At 37.2% G+C, this 17,550-nt stretch overlaps 1 protein-coding gene across 4 annotated transcripts in view; it reads right to left on the bottom strand.

Annotated features, from left to right (window-relative positions):
- Window positions 1–17,550, bottom strand: part of LOC121411877 (N-acyl-phosphatidylethanolamine-hydrolyzing phospholipase D-like) — a 62,036-nt gene that overhangs the window by 34,956 nt on the left and 9,530 nt on the right. For 2 of the 4 annotated variants that reach the window (XM_041604763.1, XM_041604762.1), the window contains exon 2: window positions 4,123–4,933. In XM_041604763.1, coding sequence (XP_041460697.1) covers window positions 4,123–4,920 — 798 coding nt within the window. In that variant the 5' untranslated portion in view covers window positions 4,921–4,933. Of the gene's footprint in view, window positions 1–4,122; window positions 4,934–16,901; window positions 17,464–17,550 lie in introns of those variants that run through there. The other 2 variants (XM_041604761.1, XM_041604760.1) reach the window with 2 other exon arrangements.

Raw genomic sequence — 17,550 nt, forward strand, 5'->3', positions numbered from 1 at the left:
TGTCCATCTCTATCATCTCTCTTGTTGCTGTAAAGTTTAGCTGAATTTTTGAGATGGTATTATTAATCTAATGAGATGGTATTATTAATCTAATGAGATGGTACTATTAATTTAAAATGATTAAACTACAATAATTGCAGTTCCCGATATATACAAAATTAAAATACTGTAAATCGCAGACAAAACTCTCTTAATTGTTATTTTTCTAAAAGCAGAGCCATGAATGATTTTGAAATGCAACAGTAGGAAAACAACCTACCTTTTTCTCCTTTTTGTCATTTGTTGCTGGCGGGGTTTAATTTTCTCATTGCTGTGAATTCACGAAAAATGTAATTCTTAACCTTTTAAAGTCATATTTCAATAATACCAAGAATATAATTATATTGTTACGCTATTATGGAACAAGTGGAATGCCTCTGGCTGTCTCACCTGCATCACGCAGTTCAATATAGCAGCAGTGCTGACTTTGAATACTACTCCAACTCGCACAAGATGTTCAGTGATACATGGTTACTCTTATGTCCACTTTTTATGAACTAGACCAATAAACTTACAGAGATATGATGGTTATTCAACAGATACACCCAATTCGGCCAAAGTTCATTGACCTTTGACCTTGGTCATGTGACCTGAACGCGCACAGGATGTTCAGTGATACTTGATTACTCTAATGTCCAAGTTTAACGAACTATACCAATAAACTTTCAAAGTTATGGTAAATTCAACAGATACCCCCGATTCGGCCAAAGTTCATTGACCCTAATTGACCTTTGACCTTAATCATGAGACCTGAAACTTGCACAAAATTTTCAGTGATGCTTGATTACTATTATGTCTAAGTTTCATGAATCAGATCCATAAACTTTCAAAGTTATGATGGGAATTCAACAGATATCCCCAATTCGGCCAAAGTTCATTGACCCTAAATGACCTTTGACCTTGGTCATGTGACGTGAAACTCAGGCAGGATGTTCAGTGATACTTGATTAACCTTATGTCCAAGTTTCATGAACTAGGTCCATATATTTTCTAAGTTATGAAGACATTTCAAAAACTTAACCTCAGGTTAAGATTTCGATGTTGAATCCTCCAACATGGTCTAAGTTCATTGACCCTAAATGACCTTGACCTTGGTCATGTGACATGAAACTCTAATAGGATGTTCAGTAATACTTGATTAACCTTATGGCCAAGTTTTATTAACTAGGTCCATATACTTTCTAAGTTATGACGTCATTTCAAAAACTTAACCTCAGGTAAGATTTGATGTTGACGCCGCCGCCGCCGTCGCTGTCGGAAAAGCGGCGCCTATAGTCTCACTTTGCTTCGCAGGTGAGACAAAAATGATCCGTGCAATGGGGGTATCATATCTGATTTTCTTTTCTTACTGTATTGGTATGTCTTCAATGTATCTGTGTTGGTTCTCCTTGGTGTACAATGTATAAAGATATCCCAACAATATTAGTGCTGGAAATATTTGATTTTTACAAAGTATCCTGTATCAGCTACATGTATGTATTAACTGAAATAAATCTACAGTATACATGTACATTTCTGATAGCAAAATCAAATAATCCAATCTCCTAGCTTACTGCATTGCAGTCACACAGTTTCAGCTCACAGGCATTCTGTCCATGCAGACCCTTTTTTCTGAATCAAGATAAGGTTCTTTGCATGGCCGTGAAGTTGATTTTATTATAACATGCAAGTCATACTCCGATGCAGACATGATGAATAGTGACTTTTACATGGCTGATACCAGCTGAAGTTATTTTAGCAAGAACGATTTGGCAAATCCAATATAAATGAAAAGGGTTTATGTACTTTTACGCAAAAACAGAGTATCCACGGCTCCTAAAGTCACTGCTAAGCCAAATATGTATGCTGTTTCAATCAAATGTGACATGGATTTTAACACACGAGCTCAGGAGATTTTATTTTATTTGAGTTTTAAACTGATATGGATTACAGACGTTGGTTCATCGTGATCTTAAGCCTCGATCGATTTTCTAGAAAGAGAATTAATATTCCCTGACATCATCAGACATCTGTAAAAGCCATGACTGAATTTAATAACTTTCCAGAAATCCCTGTAATCCTTTACCCAGTAAAGGGGGAAAGGAATGGAAAGAACCTGATGTGAAAGTGGCTTCAAGGGACACATTGAAGCTAAGATCACAGGGTACAACAAATACTCAGGAAAAAAAAACGAAAACTGCTATAAGCCACTAAAATCCTTGCATGTTATTGGTCAGAGTGAAGAAGTTCAAAGAACAACATGTGAAAATAGCTTCAAAGAATATGATAAAGCAAAGACTAGGGCAGCATTTTGTGAAACGTATTTACAGTCAGTGATTTTTACTGACAATTGTCATAAGCTACTGAAATCCTTGCATGTGATTGGTCAGAGTAAAGAAGTACAAAGAACCTGAATGTGAAAGTAGCCTCAAGGAGCATAATGAAGCAAAAACTAGGATACAGTTTCACAAAATATATATAATCAGCGATTTCCACTGACAAGTGTTATAAGCTACTGAAATCTATGCATTTGATTGGATAACTGCAAATTTGTCAGTAACAATCACTGAAAAGACTTTAAATCAATAACTTTCCTGGGGCCCGTTGCAGAAAGAGTTGCAATCAATCGCAACTCTAAAAAAATCATGCGTAACTTGATTTTCAACCAATCAACAGCGCGCATTTGGGACTTGCGAATTGATTTTTTGACTTGCGTTTAAACGCAACTCTTTCTGCAATGGGCCCCTGAAATCCTATCAATCCTTAACTCACTCATAGACCTGTAGGGAACAAGTTCAAAGAACCTGATGTGAAAGTGGCTTCAAGGTACACAATGATGAAAACAAGGGAGCATTTCATGGACCAAACAAGTTGGAGAAAATCACCGATAACTGTTATAAGCTACTGAAATCCTTGCATCTAATTGGCTAAGAGCATATCACCAGTGATTAACCCCTGACAAGATGTCTCTTGAGACACTCCCCTGAATGGCAATCTTGGACCTGTCTGAAAGAAGTCCTTCCAACGCTTCCCGTGCCCTGGGAGGTCACCGGATCGGATCTAAAATGGATGAATCAGCGCCATCACTTTAGATCGATTCCAACAAGGGTGACACAACTGATTTGGGAGATGGGAGTGATTGGAAAAGGGTCACAGACAAGATAAAGAATTAGGAGCAAACCAATCTTACTTCAATGAACAAACGGCTAAAGTCTTCTCCATGCTTCTGTGTCTTCTTCATACAGCTGCCAAGAACACACTTGATATACTTTTTCAATTGCATCCGGTCTGGTTTTGAGTCATGAGAATAAATTTGTTTCCATATACGAGATACAATGATTTTGAGGCTCAATGAAAGCATCTGCATTAAAAACTACATTAAACACTTGTAATACTGATTTTATTCACAGAGATGTAACTTAAGAGCCCCCATCCTGATACCCCTTCCCCAAATGAATAGATACATGGTAGATCAAGTCGAGATAAATCTATAGCTTACAGGGAAAAAATTACACAGGGGCTCAGCCGTGGAAACTGAAAAAGGAGTCCTGGAAATTCTCATTCATTGCAATGTTAAAGCTTATCCAATGTTGCAGATTTATGAATCATGTTGTGATAGGTCGCCCCTGAAAATATGAAGTTAATTTTTCACCTGACATGTTAATTTAACCATTCTGTAGCTTAGAAAGGAGAGAAGAGGGGTATTTTTAATAGATTTTTTAAAAGAAAAAAGAAACCAAGAAAAGGCTTTTGTCAAGTATAGAATACCTGGCTGATGTTTCATGAAACTGTTTGTAAGTTATGCATGGCTTTACAATGTCTGACTTCAGACACATAGCAAGTGATCTCTTCTTGTGGTAAATCATATATACCACTCTTTTTTTAGTAGGAGTGTATTTCCTACAATCCTGAGCAAAAGTTGATAAATCATACTTTTTTTATTCAGGAGCCTGTTCATATAGAAATTTTGATCTACAAAGATAATATTTTAACTTTAGCTCATGGGAACAACAGTAATTGGTACCCTAGAAGTTAAGCGTAAAGTTGTTCGTAACTTACAAACAGCTTTATGAAACAGCCCCAAGCACTTGTTAAGATACTAACCGACTTTGATGGGACGCTGCTGTTGTTTTTACTTAAGAAAAACCATTTAAGTGTATTGCCTAAGGAAGGGAACCTCCACGTCTCCCAGGGGTTCTCGTAGCGCCCATTCCTGAATCTTGATGGTGTCACATCCTCAAGTTTCCTGGGATCCAATGACCCAAACTTGACCCTATCATTACAAATCACTTTAGTCCTGCTGGTGTTAATATCAAAGTCTGAACCGCTATTGCTTTTGCTGGAGCGTGGTGATGAGTGGGAGTGGGTCTCCGAAGGGGGTCTTCTCCTGACCTCCAGTGGGGGAAGTTCAGGGGGCGTGTCACTGACTGGTGTGTCCCTGACTGGTATGTCTCTGATAGGAAGGGGCGGGGTGTGGGGTTCTGAGAAGGTGACCACATGCTTAACTGCTGCATAGTCAGGGTTCAAGGGGTCATCTTCGATGATGGCCACCGACTGTGTCTGATTGCTTTGGTTCGTGTTGGCCATCGCCATGGCTTTGCGTCCTGACTTCAGCCAGGCCCTGTCGATGCTCTGGTACGGAGGTTCCGAGATGTCGGCGTACACGGTGTTATTGTTCAATTGGTTGAGCTTATCGGTGTCCAAGGCGTCTCTTTTGACGGATGCGTAGTCATCGATGTCCAAGAGGTTCTCCTTGCTTCCCTGTGTGGTGACGCTCTCAGAGTCGATAAAGTCCAAGGCCTCAATGGAATCTGGGAAGGATGAGGTCGGTCCTAAGGCTTCCAGACAGGCTAGTGGATCAGGGTCTGGTTCTGGGTCACAAGGCAGCTTCAATGCTGACATTGTGTACGCAGATCTGAAAGAACAACAGTGTGAAACAAGAATGAATAGGGGTGTAACAGAAATTTGTCGAGAAATATGAATAATCTACATCTTTGTCAAATTTCTTTACCCCTTCAAAAATATAACTCCAGCTCTTGAATATACAGTGAGTTTATATGGAACATGAAATAAACAAAACTAAAAATGAAACAGTCTGCTGATTATACAAGACTCCGTGCTCTCCACAGTTGTTCATGGCAAAGAGGGATTGTACACCAGTGACCACCTTGTAGATTGTAGATAATTGAGGAAAATAAAACAATTATTATGTGAAAAATGCTTCTTTAAAATGTTGGATACATTTTTGTGTCTGCCATTCAATTTTACTATTCATGAATGTGCAAACACATATTATATTTGGAATATACAGGAGGAAATAAGAACTTTGGATGATTAATGATATATACTTCTCAGTTTCAGTTTTAAATATTTATGATTTCCTTTTTCCATCAAAAGACTACAAAATCAAGGCAGGTATCATGAATATAACCAATTAGAAGGATACAGAGCTCATATTAGGAGAAGTAATATTAAACATTAGAATCATAGATTTGAAACTAAATGTAAAATGCATAACTCAAGGTTTTTTATCAAATCTGACTGAAAAAAGGAGAAATTGATGAATGAGCAAGTACTAATCCATTCTAGGCGGTTGAATGTCTGCTGCAAATTACCATACATTCTTCCTAAGAAGGAAAAAAAGAAAGAAAATGAAAGTGAATTTGAGAAGCAGACACGATTAAAGTCATAAGATGCTTCCATGACACGCACCATAAACCAAAGATCTAAAACTGATACTGCTTTCTAACCCAATATCCTACTTAAGAAATGGGATAAAAAGATGAGGGGATTGGGGATGAGCAAATAAGTTAATAACTCATCTTAAGACGGAACATAGTTTAAAGTAGACGTCTACATTTTAGAGGCTCATTCTCTTATCCTGGATGTAAAGAAGGAGAATTTCTTTTAATGGAAATGTCATGGCTTAGTCATAGCCTCGCTATCAGGTTGTCTGGGTAGAAAATTAGCTTTTCAGGCGAGTTCCATCCAGAGCTTCAGAGCTTAAGCAGACTGAGCCGGCAGCCTGGTACTCATCAGCACCATTACGGCCACACCTTGGCTCATTTGTGAAACAAAGTCATGAAATTGTTGGGGATATCCATTGCATCTTGTACTCAGCGCCTCATGCCTTGCATGATAATGAACGATGATATCCATGATAGACACCCAAATCCCAGGACAATGCATGCCAAAGTGGCAGGATTAAGCTGCTGGCTCTAATTTGGAAGGAGGGGGAAATTCTCAAATTAAGACAGGCATCGCGAGCTGGAATGGTTTTAAAAGGTTTCAGGCAAATGGGACTGAAATAGCAGCAACACCCCCGCTGTCGAAGCACAGGGGGGATATTCATATGTGAATAGCAAGAGTGGTGGAATGAATGTTTATATAGGAAGCATTAAGGGTGAAAAGAGGAACAGGACCAGTCAGAGGACATTCTGGAGAGAAGGAGTTCAAATAAGGGTGACACAACATTTACTCCGGGCGACAACTGCTCTGGGTTTTATATTTAGGGATTAGGGTTGCAATAGGGTTTTAGTTTATGGTTAGGTTTAGGAAAGGGTTTAGTGTTAAATCCAGGGTTGAAGTTGGTCACTCCATTAATGCATGGACTTTGTAGAGGATTGTTGCCGGAGCAAATGTCATGGAACCCAAATGAGACTCCCCGGATCTGATAGGTTCATATCATCCCTCGGTTTGAAAAGCTCATATGAGATACAGTTCACACAAATCAATTCATGTTTATATTCAAAGATGAATCTAAATTAAGAGAGAAAAAATAGTACAACTTCTTGTTTAAAAACAGACTAAATTTTTTCATCTTAGTCAATTTCAGAGTTTGAATTAATGATCGTAAACAATGACAGCTTTATGAAAATTTACAAGTGCACTGATAAAGCCAAATCTACCACTTCTTGCCTAGTACTAGATTGTGGTCATTGGCTACTAACCTCAAGATTTGATCAATTGTCATGATTTATATAACCACCTCCCGTCTCATACTACTGTTGAATCCACAAAGTGGTAAAAAATAAAGTTCAGTCTGTGGTTAAGATCAATACCACAATCTAAACTTTTCATTCAAGGGACACCCATGCGAAAACTTGTCAGTCATGAAAGCACAAATGTTGACCTTAGCTCAGGGGCACCTCGGAAAATGCCAACTCATACCTCCTTAAGAAAGCATGTTGATGGTAATTAGGAGGGTTAATTGGGCAACTTAGGCCCAAAGGCATTTATGACTTTCATTTAGGTGTCACATAAAATAATATCTAGAGTCCACTAACAATGAACAAGGAGGGAAAATGAAAACTTGTCTGTAATATTGAAACCATGGTATGATATATTAAAATGCACCCTTTTTAACAAGCGGTCTTGCCTTAAAAATATTGAAATTTAAGGCCAGAAACAGCACATGCACGCCCATATTTGCTCGAAATTAAAAACTGAAAAAATCTCAAAATATTGTAAAGTGCCATATCTCTCCCTATTCTAAAATTCCAATCAAGTGATTAATAGTGACTATCTTTGCAAACAATTTGATCATGAGGTGCAATTATAAAAAATCCTTCGGATTAAAACTACCTTTTTAGTGTTGAAGTAGTGGTTTGGGTGTGTAACGAAATTGAGGTGCATGCAAAGAATGCAGTGGTTATTAGTTGGGTGTGGGAGGATTACAAAATATTTGCATGCTGTTATACAGCATTATAATTGTCTCGTCTAATTAATATTGCTAATCTAGCCTTGATGCAACTGAGGCGGGCACAACTTGTGTTTTGACCGTATGGAAGTTCCAGGGGGTTTATAGTGTTCGAGAACCTCACACTCTCAGATATTTCCTTAACCAACCCAAAGGCTGATTAGAATATAAAATGACCAACTGATGTTTGAACAAAACAAAAAATCAAAATTCCCTTTCCATTCAACTTTCTTAACCCCCCCCCAAAAAAAAAAGTTGGTTAAATATGAAGAGACCTACTGTTGGTTAAAAAAATCATAATTTTCTTTTTCTATAGATTCTTTTTTAAAACTAAAAGTTGGTACATTCATATCTAAACCAACTTTAGATAGGTTGGCTTAAATAATTCTGAGAGTGCATCTGCAGAGATTCAGACAATTTTGTATACTCATTGCCCAAGCTTGTGCAAACTGCTTTTCAAAGAGTAAACCAGACAAGATCAACAATGTACAGAAAAAAAGCTCTATGTATATCTGACCTGAAGTGTCACTGAAACTCTGTATACAGTGACGCATATTTGATGCAAACTTACAATGGGTATGTACGGAGCAAACAGGGATTGGCAGTAGTGCAAATGCTATGGTGTGGTATGCAGAAGAGAACAGTAAAATGGAATCTAGTTTGAAAACTACGACATTTTGAATTTATAATATGCTCTAGTACTTTCCCAGTAATCTATCAAATTGAGCAAGACAAAAAAATGATAGGGGAAAATGAATTTTACTAGAATTGGACCCTATGAAGTACATATGAACCATCTCCACAAGTACAGGTACCTCTTGTTGAATCAGCGAATACAAACTAATACAGTAGCCTATATTTTCAATTTTGAACTCCAAAATTTATAGACAATATTTAGTTGGAAAATACTCCCCATTACTACCTAAGTTACCTAGCAGACAATAACTGAGAAGAAACTATCAAAATTTCAAACAGTGATCTGGCGCCTGGTGGTGGCAGAGGCTTATTCTACAGTATGGTCTGGAAGCACAGCTGTACCCCAAGATCAACCTAGAAGGGTGGAGCTATCAGAAGGCCACTTCTCTCCTATTGCTCTTTATCCATGCATGACACGGTTTCAAGGGGGGTCACAATATACGTCATGTGAGAGCATTCACATTCAATCCCCACATTAATGCCAAACCCTTGATGATATTGGGTTGGGTTTATGAAGCTCCACCTAACGGGTCTGATGGCTGATTCGGTACATTCTATTCTTTTACCAATACCGAAGTTCTGTAACTTCGTCGTCTGACTGGCAGAAGGGCATTAGAAACTATGCATATCTTGTTGATCCAGCAGAAGGGCGTTAACTCTCACATACACTGCAAATTTTGTGTAGCTTGAGCTTATAACCTTATACCAAGCACACAGGAATTTAATATCTCCTTGTATGCCCAACCTACTGCCCTTTTGCTAGCCAGGTGATGATTTCATTAATAAAACGAATGTTAATCTTTCACAAATCCTGTGAATTGAAAAGAGAAACGCCTTGATTCATTATCAACATGACACAAACAGGTTGCTCAAATGCACGGGGGTAATTTTTCTCGCTTTTTTAGCTGTAGTCGAAGCATTTAAAAGGAAAATTAAAAATGACAGAAATATCTCAAGTCAGAGCCTTTTGCGGATACCTTACTCTGTTGCCTACTGGAGCCAGAAGGTCCCTGGTTCCAGTAGCATCAGAGCCTATGATAATCACAGAATTCAGTAGTAATCGGGTTAAGAAAAGTAATGCAGAATGAACAGAACCACTTACTCAGGTACTGAATACCAGACCATGTAACTCTCCTCCAGGATCTGAGGCTGGCAGGCTGCGCCAAAAGGGCTACAAGAAGCACCCGCAACTGATCCTCCAGATCCTCGTCCTCGACACATACTGAACGCCATCATACTACATCAAGAGGGTCCAACTAACCTCCTAAACACCCCTGCCTTCTCACTCCCCATGTCTTAAGGAAACTGTCGCTTACAGGTGGGAGGAGGGAATGATTTCATCGTCCCTCCTGATCACACCTAGCGAGCATTTCACAAGACAAATACTCAGTGATCTCCTCAGACTATTTGTTACAAGCTACTGGAATCCTTGTATCTGATTGGCTCAGAACACCTTTGTCAGTGAAAACCACTTACAAGATGCTACATGAAACGCTCCCCACTTGAGAGGGACTCCATCTACCGAGAACCGGATGACTGTCTTCACAGCCTACCACATTTGCATCCCATCTCATCCTTGCATTTGCATTAGGCTAACATGATTTTTATTCAGCTTTAGATGTATTGGAAACACTTCACATTGACCATTGGATAGGATCTCTCTGCACCTCTCGGTGAGTCATCAAGGTGCTCGCCACATGGATCAATGATGCCGTTGCCATGGCGATGAGATGAAAGTCCTCCACGCTGGCAATGAATGTGGGGATAGTCTACATCGCAGGAGCATCATTCCACTATTCTCATAAACTGCAAGTCTTATATTAGAATTGGAAATACCAAAAATCATAATAAAATGTATGGATATAAATATAGCATCATAGATAGCTTTATATAACATTGGAGAGCTTTCTTTCCAAAACAAGGAAAGATACATTTGCATCTTTTGTTGAATTTGTCTTTGAAACTCAAGAATCAATTCAATCTGTTCTGGTTTCGTCAAAATTGTAATATACTACAACATATCAGAACAACAGAACATGACATGCATGCAGTTGACAATCCTTTCAACAAAGGAAAAAAAATAACAGAAGCTTCATTGATTTCATAACTTCTTCCATCTAAAGCTCATATCCGATCAAATCCGAGATAAGAACAGAGAAATCAAGATCCAAATGGAAGTCTACAAGAATGTAACTACGAAGAAACGTGAGATGGAGCAGATAGACGGACTGTCAATCAGCGACTCTGACTCACCGCCAGAAATGACATCAAGCAATTGATTCAAACTTTCTCTTATCTTGTCTAGAATTCATCAAATCAAACCAAGACTGATACAAGATGATGTCATGGAGTGTCGAAGGAGTCCCCGCGCTGAACAACAGGCGGAAGTTTGATCACGCATGTATCATATTTCTGATAGAAAGTTGAGTTTTTGTTGGATCATTGCAGAAACTGATACATGAAGTACATGTGTATTCGCTGGGGTTAATATCCTAGTTGGGTGTGTGGTACTTACTATATAGAGATTACATATTGAGAAGTAATCAATCAATCATTCAGCATCGATGTTCATATAATGTAAACAAATATATAAAATAATAACATGTATTTCTAATTTCTTGTAAAATGAAAAGTTCAACTGAAAAACCACACAAACAAATTTCTAATAAACCAATAGAAACAAACTATACAAAGGCTGCATCCATGGAGAATTCAGATTAAAAGTGTGGCAAACAATGGCCCAAAATGACTAATCATCTATATAAGTCAAACAAAAGATAGCCGCAAATCAAATAGAAAACCTGAGGAAGGTCACTGAACCAAAATTGTTTCCTCTGAAGCACTGATACCATGTCGAGTCAATGATGAGACTTCTTTTCTGTCTCGAAAAGTAATACATGTGTTCCTCTAGTACTCTAGTTTATTCTTTTTAACTCATTTACCCCACTCATTTCAAGGATCAAAATTCATATTCGAATACGAATAGTAAAAAAAAATAATTAATATACATCTTGTTACTATCTACAGCTGCTTTGAATTTATCACAAACCCTTGAAATTTAGAGTTTTAATATTTCTTCACATTAAATCCAAGGACGAGGAGGGGCTTGAGTTTAGGGCTGGATGGCAGAGAATGAGATGGTATCTCAGCTTCAATAAGCAGTAAATAGCTACATGTATTAACACTATCATTAAGAGGCGGGGGAGGTCGAATCAATATAATACCCACGATAAATTCAAATAAGTATTAGATTGCATGCATTATTTATTTTACTTCATTGAATGAATCTCAATAGTTTTATTTTATTTGATTGTTATGACTGCCCTGCATTTACAATATGCCCAAGACTCTTTAGCTTGCTTATTTGCCATACAGTACCTACATGTACTATAATAATAATGGATATTTAGAGTCACTTAAAACAAAAGTACCATACTATCCATTCATTAAACTTATGTTACATAAGTGATATATTTAAGAACTTTTTTTTACAACAGGTACAAATTCACTCTGTGAAATACACATTATTTACAACAAAATGTAGAATGTAATGACTTTAGGCAGAAAAGAACAAACATTATCAATAAATACTCTAAGGAGATACATGTACTGATAAAAGTGTCACTTTAATCAGAAAAGCTATTAATAAGTAAATATGGATCATACATGTATGTATCAATACAACAAAGTTTGACTATTTTATCTCTTTTATCCCGAGGGTGATTCATATGTATTTCTGTATGCAACCAATGAAATGTTTGCACAGTTCAAAGTTCTTTTTCAGAAAAATCAGCAAATGCAATTCAATAGAATTATCAGAAATATTACTCTGAAATGGCTCCCCAATCAATCGTGATAAAAAATATCAGTTCTGTGTCATGTTGTAGCTGAAACCTAATTCACATCCCCTGTTGCTCCATGCAACAGTGCTTTAGAAAAACCGCTTAAGAAAGCAGAAATTGGGCCAGAGAATGAAAGTTCAGTATTAATTTCTAAACATATTACTCTGAGTTAGCCTCAATTGACATTTGTCAAAAGCTATGGGGGGGGGGGGTTTGATATGATATTATAACTAAAGTGGCTCCAAGTGTAAACGGATTTGTATTTTTCCCAAACCTGCTACATGGAATACCAGTGCATCACTGGCATCATATATACAAACAAATCTTGAAAGAGCACAGAACGAGATTTTCTCTAATAAATATAAATTGATCTGTACTTCTGCCACCCCTAGTCAGTTAATGAACCATGCATAAATCATGGCTGAAAATCCCACAAATTCCCATTTAAACAGTAAATGCATGTAACAAGACCATGTATCATGGTTTATCTGAATCGGCTTGTGCAGGGAGGGAAAAAACAAGGCTAATCCCATTTACGGCTGCTCTCTCGTCTTGCCTAATCAAGTCAATTTCGAAGGCCTACAAATTGAATTAGTAAAATCGGTATGCAAGGAAGTGACCTCGCAAACTTGACCTGTTAAGATATGAAGAAATGCACGAAAAAAAAACAACGTATTTCCACATTTTAGCATTATCCATGGTAATCTGAAAACTGAACTACATGTTATGAATGTAAATATTTTCTTTTCACAATTTTATATTTCAAATGGGATTTTTTTCGCTTACATATTTTTTTAACTAAAGGGTTTGTGTTTTGGTGTAAAAACAAAATAGAAGTGTATGAAAAAGAATGAAAAAAAAATTAAAATGTTTATAAAAATTATTTTTTATTCATAATTATCAAATCATACATTCCTAGTCAATTATTATTGATAAACTTATTTTCCATTCATAAGAAAGATATGGCCTGGGTCCCGTAACACAAAGGTTAACGATTAATTGTAAGCTTAATTTTCACAATTACTTATGCATTGTAGTCAATGAAAAAAAAAATTGTTCTAAAATGATTGCTATCAAAAAAGCATTGTGTTACGAGCCCATGGTCATGAAGATCTGATTAATTAGACATTTTGAATGGGATCAATAACAACAATTTAATCATGTAAAATTGAAATATCATAAGATTACAACCATCTTATATATTTACCATAAAACAAACATCCACTTGAAAGTGATTGTTAAACTGCAAGAAATTTTGAATACCCCCCCTGAAAAAAGGGGAATTAATAAGCAGGGCGTGGGAGGAAAGATTTATCAATTGGGCAGATATATAATTTCCGATATGATACAGCAGATCTCAATTCAACAGTGGTCAAACTGCGGATTTGATGGCCTACAACAAAAGGAAATGGTCACTAAATGATGTTACATCACCAATTTCCTATGAAAAAAGGGCCTCAAGGGATGGCGACATCTCGGGGGGCCAGTTAAATGTATTTCTGTACACATGCGTGACCAAATTAATCCAAATACCCCCTAAACAAATTTTTTGCAGGCTTCATTTACACATTTTGGCCCCTGAACAAGTGGTCACCAGAATATGACCCCTAAACAAGTTTTGTCTACTTGCTAACAATAAGCTTGAATAGACAAACTACATTCATGCTGGGTATTGGATGCCCCCATCGGGAAGAACCCAAACACTTTTAAAGGTCAAGTCCAGCTCAGAAAAATGTTGATTTGAATCAATAGAGAAAAATCGGACCAATACAATGCTGAAAATTTCATCAAAATTGGATGTAAAATAAGAAAGTTATGACATTTCAAAGTTTCGCTTATTTTTAACAAAATAGTTATATGAACGAGCCAGTTACCTCCAAATGAGAGAGTCGCTGATGTCACTCACTCACTATTTCTTTTGTTTTTTATTGTTTGAATTATACAATATTTCAATTTTTACGAATTTGATGATTAGGACCTCCTTGCCTGAACCACAAAATGTTAAAATAATGGAATTCCACGTGTTCAGGGAGGAATGAAACTTCATTTCACATGACAATGACGAGAAAATCAAAATATTTCATACTTCATATAATAAAATACAAAAGAAATAGTGAGTGAGTGATGTCATCAGTTCCCTCATTTGCATACTGTCCGAGATGTGCATATAACTGTTTTGTGAAATGAAGCGAAAATTTAAAATGTCATAACTTTCTTATTTTACATCCGATTTTGATGAATTTTTCAGTGTTATGCTTGTTGAATTTTTCTCTTTTATTCAAATCAAGTTTTTGTTGGGGTGGACTTGTCCTTTAAGAAAGAAGAAAAGGCTCGGGGAAAAAAACATACCCTAATTACAGTTGACCATTGACCAGTCATTCAAAACTTGACTGCCCCCCCCCAAGGGGGAGGGGTGACATGGTATTTTCAACCTCTATTTGGAAAGGAGACCAGTGTTAAAAGATTCTTTTAAAAACGAAAGAGAGAATATTCCTGGATGAGATCTAATAGATAAAGCACATCAATACTTGATATACCATTCCTCCTCCCTGACAGGTGGTGATATATTCTACTTATAGAGCGCTTGCTCTCTAAAAGAGCACGTCCATTACCTCCAAACCTGATCGAGATGGAGGAAAGAGTTCATTCATAAAGAAAGTCACATACAACAATACCAAAGACCTACACTTTTTTTTTTGGGGGGGGGGTATGATAAATTTAGGGATATTTGGGGACAATTTTTTTCTGGCAAATTACAGAGTGTATCGATTCAAAAAAGACACCCCAATAGAAGAAAAGAAATGATGCAGTAAAAATAAATCAATTTTGAATCTTTTCCACTTTCTCTGGATAATTCATTTTTATTAGTTAGTCATTATCAGTTCGCTGGGAGTGTTTTCTTCCTAAAGTACCCTTTAATAAAGCACTATGGATTTTCAAATACACATGTATCAAGAATTAATCTCCTGAATTGCCCCATAACAAAGACTGCATGGCCATTCCGATCGAGCTCTTAATAGTACATAAATATCCTAGGAGAAATCCTTGGGCCAAAAATATGGGAAATGATTATTCGAACGACAACGTCATCCAAGAAAAATATCCTGCAACTCATTCACGGGAACAGTGGAACAGCCAATTAAAGATGCCAATAAATGCAGAAAATCTGATGATTTGCCAAGCAGAATGGAAAACAATCCAAAAGTATGTCTGAAACACAGAATTGGAACTCTGTCCCGTGCCCAGTCAATGGCTACATATATTAGCATCCAATATTACATTTCATTTATAGGCACTGGGGAAAGGAGTTCTTTATGTGCACTGAAATCAATGCAAATCTCACCTGCCCGAGAGGTAATTGGGAAATACTCTGATTTTCTCTTACATGGACATCATGTTCAATTTCTGAGAAATGCAGGAGACTTGTATCATAATGCAGTACATATACTGAATGCACGTAAATACATCTAATTAAGCAATTCTTGGGATAGACCTTTTTTACTTGCTCTTTCCAAGTCTGAAATTTTTGTCCTAAGAATCGTAAATGAAAACAATCAAATTTCAATTCTATGTGTATTTTGTATCACATAAAAAAAAGGGACTTTTTAGTGTCTTATTCCTTCCTACAAAAAAAAACAACAATGTGAGGATGTCTCCAATTTAAAACAAAATGTACTTATTTTTTTATATCTGCCCCAAGTTGCATTTTAAGGTAAGATTTTTATTCCTTCAAATATCATCTGATGAATACAATGCATTTTCATTCTACATTACTCCTATTCTAGCTATTACATGTTAATCAAAAGTGCAGCTTTGAGGTCACATTTTCTCAATTTAGACAACTATGCTTATTAAAATTGTAATGAACACTATGTAAAAAGTATCAGTAACTAATTGATAAAGCTTTTAATAGAGCGATCAAGGCAAATCATGGTGTTACGAGGGGAATATAAGGCAATTCAGAATCAAATGCAGGATGCCCAAGGCCTCATGTGCATGTATGTAGCATTGTAGGTTGTATATCGGATATTAGTTGTATGATGAATTAATGTACTATTTTCAAGGTTCCCCCTGTTTCAATGACTGTATACCGTCAGAAACAGTTAATAACATTGCACCTTGAAAAAGATTGTATCTAGATAGATGGTGCTACGCTAAGTAGTAGTTATATTAAAGTGGCAAATCTATTTTCATTTAGATTAAATGCTCTATTAAAGTGGAACTGTGAAAGAAAATCAGAAAAAGTGTGAATTCATGTAGGGAAGAATTCATTCATAAATGCAATGGAGATTTCTTTGAGGATTTTTATGCCCCTCTGTAAAATCTCAACAAATATAAATTTATCTTCATGTTTTGCCATATCCATAGTATGTTGCACTTGCAATTCTGAAATGATATCTCCAGCAGGCGTGCAAAGGCTTTCATGAAAAAAAATAATCATAAAATTATGAAATGTGGCATAAAATAATGTAGGGAAAGGAATATTGAATCGCACTCAATGCCCTGTCCCTTTACATTCTCATCTACCTCTGAAAAGTTAGAACTTGTGAGAGATCAAGGACACCAAGGAAATCCAGGGTGCAGCATAGTCCCCCCACAAACCTTCTCTCACAAGAGACAGAAACACCCCTAAACCAGCAACATACCTGTGATATACGGCAGCATCACAGTAGAAAAACTGATGAGATATTGGCAGCATCTTGGTTCCCTAATAAGATCCTTAAAACATGGGAGAATGTGAAGTCCTTGGAGGAATATCCTAAAATAAATACTCTATCCACAAAACACAGCCCTGTAGCAAAGGGTCTCTAGGTGGCAGGTTGTACGGAAGAAAGTACGATGAAGTCAACAAGAATGTATGATATGAACAAGCTGTAGAATAGATTGGATCCGGGGAGAAAATGGTGTTCTATCAAAACAGCGGGAGGTGTAAATTGGTAGTCCAGAGCGCGAGTGCCTGCTCCCGAAGGCTGTTGCCGCGAAGAGGGGGGAATAATTGAATGCCCAGCTAGCTAGGGTTGAGCTGAACTCTGCTCTGTCTCTGTAGAACTATTAAGAGATGGGTGACGAGTATTGGACATGACAAGCTCAGTGTCCAGTCATCCTTCCTGAGCGATCAGAGCAAGCACAGTATGTCTTTCCCTTCTCGGTGAGACCTAGGGAGAGGCAAAGTGCGTAACCAGCGACTGCTGTGGATCCCCCAGTAATGAAGACAGCTATGAGCCAACAACCAACATACATGCAGCACTGCAGAAAAGCACCCCTTCCCCTCTGCACTCCTATTGGTCAACTCCA

The sequence above is a fragment of the Lytechinus variegatus genome, chromosome 3, assembly GCF_018143015.1.
Source record: "Lytechinus variegatus isolate NC3 chromosome 3, Lvar_3.0, whole genome shotgun sequence".
In the NCBI taxonomy this organism is placed as follows: domain Eukaryota; kingdom Metazoa; phylum Echinodermata; class Echinoidea; order Temnopleuroida; family Toxopneustidae; genus Lytechinus; species Lytechinus variegatus.